The 9,276-nt window shown below is 36.5% G+C and overlaps 1 protein-coding gene across 1 annotated transcript; it reads right to left on the bottom strand.

Annotated features, from left to right (window-relative positions):
• Window positions 1-2,569: 2,569 nt before the first annotated feature.
• LOC106943406 (neuroligin-4, X-linked-like) lies at window positions 2,570-8,847 on the bottom strand (the record flags this gene model as incomplete). Its single annotated transcript, XM_015026723.1, has 2 exons — window positions 2,570-6,053; window positions 8,155-8,847. Coding segments are annotated over 2 exons (1,101 nt in total), but the record flags the coding sequence as incomplete, so codon positions are not given.
• Window positions 8,848-9,276: the final 429 nt, after the last annotated feature.

Here is a 9,276-nt window from a genome sequence, read left to right as displayed (position 1 = left end):
GTGTGCTGCTGTTTGGAATAGTATGTGTATACTGAGGTCAAAGGTGAGGACTTTAGGGTTTTATGAATGTACTACTTTAAACCCTTCCATAATTTTGAGTAGTGCTAATAACTCAAAGGCAAGACTGCATCTGCGAGTTGTTGCAGGAGGACAATGGTCTATTAAAAAAAAAAAAAAAAAAAAAAAATTTTTCCCCAAAGCAAAGGTTTATGTGCTTTGGGGGGAAAAAATGAATTATTTTCCCACAAAACAAACATCACCACAATTGTCAGGAACATTTTTGATGTAGATGATTGTGGCGAGCCAAACCAGAGTTGCAAACGACATTGTTTCAAAAGTGGTGAAATAGTGGTGGTGATTATCACACGGGGTTATTTTTGTCTTTTAATCTTCCAACTGAAAATATTTCTAAAAAAGCATATTTTTTGTTCATAACCTTCTCAGTTAAATCTGTCAAAAATACATTTGGAATAAGGAAATATTTGAAAGTGCATAAAATATTCACATCTAACACACTTTTCTTATAGACCCATAACACAAAAAGAGTCTATTTAGATGTTGAAATTTAAACTTTCAATATTAGAAACTTTTTTTCCCCTCTCTCTACTACAAGTCCGAGCAGATATATCACTTTCTATTAACATAAAATGTTCATTTATTGAGGGAGGAGTGAAATCCAAGACAACCTGCTTTTATGTCAAGAAAGGACCACCCGACTCACCCACCCACCAACAATACCATTTGGCTCATGGACCACAATTTAGCTCTGATTGATCAATCTCAGTAGCAAAGCTCAGGCTTGTTAACTTGATAACCAGCCTGACAACATGGAGTAAATAGAAATCTCAAAAAGTAACACATTATTAAAACGAATTAAACAACATATGGGGGGAAAAAAGGCAAAGCCCTTGACATCTATTAGTCTGGAAAGGCTTAAAAAGTCACTTGGAACAACAACAAACCACCGTGAGGTCTGTTATCTACAAATGGAGAAAACACATAAGAAACATCTAAACAGACAAACTAACAAAAGTGCTTCTGTTTCTAATTGACCTTTGACTTGCCTGCTGCGGAGGTAATAGTTGCCAAGATATACAAAGCAAGAGTGTGTTCAGTTCTGAACCATTCCTAACAGGCCTTGACATTAAGCAAAGGAACACCTGGTCATGGATTCAACTCATGCATTCTGACATGCTGCCTTCCACAAATCAAATTAAGTGGAGTTAATAGGATTAGAGGAGGGACACAATGTAGGAGACATCAATCTGGTCTGGAAGTCAGCCATGAGTTTAGTTTGTTGACATCTAACAAGGTCTGCTTGGCCAGCTGACAGTTGGTGATGGTTCATTATGATTTACATTTGTGTCTACTAATTGCCTCTGTAGTAGTGACTTCAGTCAGACGCAGTTCAATCCTATCCAATCTCAGGTAGAGCTTTACATTATTTTTGACTTTAATCATCATCACATTTTCAGTGTCTGCACAGTATTGCAAAGAAGTGCAATATGAGTCTATTTAAATATATGTGAAGAGCTGTGCTTTCAAGCTAGTTTGCTCCACATATTTGACCAGTCGCGTTCATTCTGACCATCTTTCTACAATGTTTACAGTAATAAAGAAAACAGTGAAGCACCTGTACTAATAGTGAACTGTGTTGAAGCAGCATGCTGATGCTGACCTGCAGGGACTTTATTTGGAAATAAATATCTGTCTAAGAAACACAAATAGGACAGACTGCTGTGCCCTAGATATCATTAATTAGCAAGTGTAAAGCCTATGGACAGCAGGTGTTACATTAATGCACAGTTAAGCTAATACATGAGCTATGCTTATATGCGTAGTATTGATTTTCTTAACTTTAAAGAAGTATCAGACTGTGATATTTCCTCAGTGGGGCGTCCTTAGAAATGTAAAGCTAAATGTAAACATTAGTGGGTATTTGATATAAATAGTTGTGTAATAAACATACCACAGTCAGTTCATAGCATCAAAAGATCAAAAATCTCACGGTGGGGAGAATCTTTTCACTGGTACAAATATGATGGCTATGTTTGAAATGGAATAAATATTTAAATATTTTTATGCAGAATGTGGGATTAAACTAAATAAATATTCTGCTTTTAGATTTGCTGATGACATCAATGAATTTATGTGACATCAATGAATTTATGTTTATGGAAAGAATAAATACGTTTTCAGACTTATTCTGAATTCTATTTTGTTGGACAGAATAGTTTTGTTTTTCTTTTAATTTTTGATTAAAGGATGTCCATTTTTGTGGACTTAGATGTGAATTTCATGTTGGCATAGGCCACAGTTATATAACCAAGCTCAATGTTCATCCACAAACAACACATGACCATAAGCTTCTTGTTACATTGCCCATATGTTATTGATCTGCTACTTGCATTATACTCTGAAGATTTTCTAAGTGCTATAAATAAAAGAACCATCAACGTTACATAAAGAAATGCCCACAGCAAATTAATTTTAAAGTAAGCAATATCTAATTTAAACAGTGCCATACATATTAAAACAGGGACAGTAAAAATGTAAAATGCACAAAAAATTGTAAAATACTGATATTTTTATTTTTCAAAAATGCAGCAGAAATGTTTTAGGCTCGTCACACGCCATCCGTCTGCTGAGACGGCAAACCCATAAGAAGAAACAGATATTCATCCAAACATCCTTTAAATATTGTTTTTGTATCGTTTTGAAAAAGTTTTTTGTTCGCCACAAAGTTTTCAGCAATTTTAAATTTTTCACATATTCGGTTAACAAGTGACTAAAAAAACTCTGAGGAAAACTGATGAGGAAGTTACTTAGGATGAGCAGAGATTATATAGGTCTCAATGTGACAAAGCTGCTTGTGGTCACACATGTTAAGGCTGGGAAGGAGAAGGGATGGAAGGACCAGACTAAAGTTGGATGAAGGAAAAGGGCTGGGAAACAAATGCAGAATAATACATAAATGCTGCAAATCTTTTGCTTGGGCACTTGGTTGAGTTACTGGATTTGAAGTCATTACGGGTCCTATGATCATTTTGGTTAACTGGAGCACAGCAAAAGCCTTTTATGTGGTCTCCATGGGAGCTCTTTATGTTAAATACTTTACTTATGCATGGAAATTGTTTGTAATGGATTTGAGAAATGCTTGATCTCTATTGCTAATGACTAAGACCAGTAACAACCATAAAGCCCTCCTACACTCACAGTGAAGTCAACAACAAAAACCTCAGTATTGTCAATATGTCCACAAGATGATGGTCAGAATTTCAGAGATAGGTTTTTTAATTCAACATTTTTAATTTAAAAAAATGATCCTGTTTGAGGATATTAAGGCTTAGGAAGCAGCATGTTTGGAGCCTTGTTTTCCTACAGTGTTACGTTGCTCTCATTATAATCCAGAGCTACTTTATCTTCACCTCATTAATCAAAGCTTGCTCCAAACCAAGGTCGCGGAAAGTAAACCCAACTTCAAGCTGTAAAAAATTGATTTTAGAGAAGTTTTTTTAATCAGGGCCAGGATTTTTTGTCAGCACCAGGTAGTTTAATCAGGGGAACAACTTGGAAAAACAGCGGCTCTTCGTGAAGTGTAAATATCAAGGGCACGGTGCCTTTCAGAAGCATTTGTAAATTTTTATGTTAAAACCAAAAACTTTAAAATACTTTACTATAACATTTCAACACAAAGTTGTTCAAAATTGCAAAATGGAAGACAATTTATGAATTAATTTTAATTTTTCTTTCAAAAAACAACTGCAGATCCACATTTACTCTGGCACCTTCAAGTAAAATCTAATGTGCAAACTTCACCTAAACCAAGAAATAGTGCAAAGACGGCATTGATCTGAGATGCAGCCAATGGCAATATGTAAGCTGATATGTAATATATAATTGCATCAAATCAGATCAATGCGTTAAAATGACCCAGTCAAAGTCCAGATGTAAATCCAATTGAGAATCTGTGGACTTAAAACCAGACGGTTACAAATGGTTCATCAAATTTGAGCTCTTTTTTAAAGAAATATGGATAAAACTAATTCTTTAAAACAACAGAAAGTTTCTATTTGTGCAAAGCTGACAATGACAAAAGATTTACAGCTGTAAATGCATCAAAAGTTGACAAATCTTCCACTTTCCAATGATGTACTACTCTGTAAAATAATTGTTAAAAAGTTTGTGGTTGTAACATGAAAAAAGTGAAGAAGTTTCATAGATTTAATTACTTTTTAAGAAATAATGCCTCGTTGAGTTTTTTAGACATTCCGTAAAATTCTGGGCCACTTTAATCATCACCATCTGTCTGTCTTTCAAAAACCTCATTATGAGTTGGGGTTCAGAAAAGAAAATCATGTCAGAACAATCAGGGTCAACGGGATAAAGGGTCAAAGGGTTAATGGTTTTTTTTCTTTTTTTTTTTTTTTTTGGCTGGTGCTTAATCATCAAACCAATATTGCATTATCTACACAGTACTAGCTCATTGATCAATGTTGAAAGAAAAAAATGGCAGGATGATGTGAAAATATTCTATAGTTCAGCTGCTGAACAAGTATCTATATGGTCACATAGGTAAAAAAAAAAAACATCTCTAAAATGATTCTGCATAGCAAATGTAGCTTTTATATCAACGTACTGTGTAAATACTACAGCAGGTGAGATGGAAAGACAACCAGCCTTGCTTTAGGACATCTATACAATAATATATTAATATCTGAAATGAAAGCAATAATGTGGTTAAATAAGTCATGTTTTAATGCAAGTAGCAGGTAAATGCTATAAATCATAATATATCTGTATCTTTCCATTCTATTTACAAGAGTTTGACACATCGCTGGTTAGAGTGACTCTTCAGGGAGTCTGGCAACGCTTCAGAGGCCCGTTCTTCTTCTGAATCTAACCTCTGTCTCTTGGCATACTTTCCATGTTGTTTTTTTATATCTCTATCCTCTTTCCTGGCTGTCAAATCTCACTCAACAAAATCTTTATCTCCCTTACAATCATTTTTTTTTCCTTCTATTGATATAGTTTTTTTAATCCCTCTCTTGTAAATCTTTTTTTACAACCATCCCTTGCTTTTTTCTTTTCTTTTCTTTCCATCTTAGCTTAGTTGGATCCTTGGCAGATAGGGCCTTTGATCTATTTTAATGGAAAAAAAAAATGCTACATTCACATTTTAACAGGTTGTTCAAGTTGACATCAGCAGTCTGTGTGTGGTACTTCTCCACTCGTTTCTACATCTGCATCTGATATCCTCGCTCCCAGGACAGTCACTCAGGTGTGGTAGTAGAGAGCCAGAACTGACCTGCGCATCCTTTATCTTCCTCCTCAGGTGTAGAAAAAGCTGATTTAAAATCCAGAGCAGGTCTTGACATATTGGGTTGCACAGAGTTGTGTCTCTGGGGAACCCAGTTTAACTGCAGTTACCCAACATGCAACACACAGACACGTGCACACACACGTCTGCTTTCTCATTCTGAAAGAAGTCTCTCTGTGGTTCAATCTGTAACAATCCTGCAGGGTAATTATTAGAGGTATTTCAGTCTGTTTTATGCATGTGTGTGAATATGCGTGTGTATGTGTGTGTGCGTGTGTTGGATTGTGAGCTGTAGATCTGTGTGTTTGTCAGTGTCTGGCTGCGGTTATACACGTGTGGTGGAGTGTGTGTGCGTGGAGATGTGTGTGTGGGGCAAGTGTGTATTACTATACGGGCTATGGTGTGTATATCCCTGGTGAGGGTGGCCCATCCTCATCCCAGCCACCGATCCTGGTGTCATTGGGGTCATTGGTGTTGCAGGAGTAACAGGGTGTGAGCCCGGGGTCACTGGCAGCGAGCCCGGGGTCAGGGAGGTCATGAGGGGAACGTCATCTGGAGAGCGGCGCAAGGTCAGGGTATAATCAGGTGGACAGGTGAGCCGCACAGTGTCCAGCGTGCTGTAAATGTCCTGGGTGTCCAAACCGTCCAGGGCATCAAGCGTGTCCAAAGTGTGATGGTGGTGGGCGTTGTTCCGCTCGTCCGCTGACGCTACATCACACTCGAGCTGCTTCACCTGAAACATGAATGGCAGGAAAGTAAGCACAATGAAGATAAAGAAAAAAATGAATGAATTTTAGAGATTTGTTTTTACAACATTTTCAGTAATAAATGCAGAGTCAGTCAGCGTACGGTGCCAACTGATGGAAATAATTTTAGGCTTCTGACGACAGAACAATGGTTCAACTTCAATGAACCTTAAAAATAAAAATCATTTGCTCAAGTTTGATATTAATGCTATTTTTTATTATTTATATTTATTAATCAGAAAATGAAGGGGCGCATTAGTAAAAATATAATGAGAGAACGCTGCTACGTATCATCTTGGCAAACCAGATTATGATTATTTAACCATTTCATTTTTTTATCCAAACACCAAAACACTAAAAGGGATCAAATTAAATATGTATCTTTTTCCAATTCAAAGTAGATTGCTGAAATGGTAAATATGATAATCAGATATTTATCTTGATTCGTATCTGCTAAGTCACCTTAATGATTTTGCTGGAAATGTATTAATTTTCAAATTCAAATAAATATTAGCCTAGCAAATCTTTATTTATAAGATAACTTATAAATTAACTGGCACTACAAAAGAATTGACAGGAATGAGTATTAGTCATAAATTTATGAAAAATAATTTTGTTTTTAGAGGCCCGTTTTAATGCTTGTTCTTCCTCTTACATAATTTTAAAGACATTTGAAGCTCACAATTAGCTGCCATTGAGATTTATTCATCTCTAAAAATATCAATAGTGAGGACATCACATTATTAGTTCATATTAGCTCCTATGTTATGGTGCGTTCACAAATTGAAAACAATAATTGGATTTTTGTATCTACTGAGCACTAAGCCAGCCAGTAAAGAGGAAAAAAACTATTCTTATTTCATTAGCAGTTTTGTAATTGGTCCATCCATTCGAGCGACATTAGATGTCCTTCGGTCACTTCATATAAGCTCTGCTATAAATCAAATGAACAAACACACACTGTATCTTAATATCACTGGTTTACAGACTATAAAACTTAAAAAGTTATTCCAGCAGATGCCTAAATTGCATCTGAAAGCTGCAAATTAGCATATCAGTCCTCAACTCAAACATGGATCACAATGCTGTGTGTAAAAAAGGGTTTTTATGTTTTTTTTTCTTACATAATATATAAAAAAAACACTTTTTAAATAACAGAACAGACTGTCTAAGCAGCTGTGATGCTGAGCAATACAGTTGAATTGCAAATTATTAGAAATTGTCTGGCATAAAAAGTATGTAAAATGCGTCACTCAACCAAAACACAGCAAATACAGTTGAAACATTCAGTGAATGAATTGGAGGCAATTTTCCGCAATTCAAGCCATTGTACATCCACACACGTGCACCCATCCGAACGCTCTCGCTCATTTTCATACTGATAATATCCTCTGATGACAGGCTGTGAGTCAGAAGAGAGATCTGCCTGCAGCTGTGCTTCCGGCAGGCCAAGAGTTTAGTAAATCTTTCCTCACAGCCTCAACCGACTTAATGTCAGCGCTTGACTAGTTCTGTATAACTTTTGTTGCTATTAAAGTGCTGTCAAACTCATTAATTAACACACAAAGAGTTGAGTTATTTATTTAGCACAAATAAATAACTTTATGCTGTCAGGGCAGATGTTTAGTACTTTTAGCGAAACACTGGGTCAAAAAATGTGACCCAGGTTGTTGGATTGGACAAAGGACTAGAATTATGTTACTTTTAGCTAACAGCTGTTTAATTTTTGCTTTTTCTTCAAGATATTATGTCCACTTTATTCTCATTGTCATTATTTTTTACATTGATCACAAAACCGAAGTTAAACTTTTTCTTTTAATAGAGTTTTAACAGAGTTTAATAAAGTTTTAATCGACTTTATGTGGTTGATTTTTTTACTGGTTGGATAATTTATAAATGTAATCCACTTATTTAAGCAGAATTTAACTAAACCCACACCTCAACATTAGTTATTTGTTGCTCTAACAATTTTTGTGGAAAACCTAACACAGGAATCTATATCAAACTCATAACACAGCCAGTTAAATTAGATCAGCTTTGAGAAGGCGCACATGGGCCTATTCTAGAAATGGACAGAAGATTACTCACCTGTAATGACATCAGCCCCTCCCCCTGCAGGTGGGCCGCAACATCTGCAGGAGTTATGTCTCTTCTAGGGGGAGGCAGCGGACGTGGTCTTCTATGCTCAAGACGTCTTTTGTCTTTCTTATAAAGCAGAGCCGCGAATGCAAGAATATTGAGAAACAGCAGCGATGCTCCGACTGCTATCGTAACTGAGAGTTCAGTCGAGTAGTCCTCATTTGGGATCCGAACTCCACTTTCCCCTCCGTCCTGGCCCAAAGCGGACTCCGGAGGCTGTGGCGTTCCCCCTTGCGAACTTGGATGACGTGTGCTTATAGGAGGCCAACCTTTGGATAGACGCTTGGTGTAGGAATAAGGCGTATCGTCTTGTGGAGAGGGACTGTGCGTGAAGGAGGAAACAGACTGCAAGAGTTCATTAACATGATGCAAGTGAGGAACGAGCTGGAGCCAGAAGGAGATCTTGGTGGCGCGGTAGTGGTCTCTGACACGCGGCTTGAGGCCGATGTGGAGGTACAGTTGCTCTTTGGGGGTGTATTTAGACCAAGCAACTTCTTCAAAGCGATTGGGCTTTGTGTGGATGAACTTGGTGTCTTGAGGAACTGGCTGGTTTGGATCCCTGAAAGAAGGAAAAATACTGACAGGTAAATCATTGTGAGAACATTCAAAGTGAGCTTTTTCAGTTTTAAGAATTAAAATGTCTCATTTTAAATTTGCTGAATTATTTCTTGAATTAAGGGCTAGTATGCTATCTGGTGTGTCAGAAGCTTCCAACCTTAACTTTCCTTAATTGTCTTCCCTTTGAAAATGACTTTGTCATAAATTTTGCCATAAAGTAATAATAACAACTTTAGGGCAGCATTGATTACTATAACTTAAGTAATATTTAATGATGATCATTCTGGCGTTGAGAAACTTTTTCTTTTATTTTCTCAAGTTTTTCCTAAATCAGCAGCAAGCTATGAGCCGATCAGCATTTTCCGATCTTATAATTCTTTCTAGTGAAATGTTCTCCAATATTGATTTTATTTTGTTAAAAAAAACATACTTCTGGAGAATATTAAAGGCATCCCATGTTCTTCTTTGTATGTACAACTGTTTACTCAGTGAAAAGGTAAAAGTTAATGCTTC

The sequence above is a fragment of the Poecilia latipinna genome, unplaced genomic scaffold, assembly GCF_001443285.1.
Source record: "Poecilia latipinna isolate Pla-1442-1.1 unplaced genomic scaffold, P_latipinna-1.0 Scaffold5275, whole genome shotgun sequence".
NCBI classification, from domain to species: domain Eukaryota; kingdom Metazoa; phylum Chordata; class Actinopteri; order Cyprinodontiformes; family Poeciliidae; genus Poecilia; species Poecilia latipinna.
This window is presented reverse-complemented; position numbering and strand designations above follow the sequence as displayed.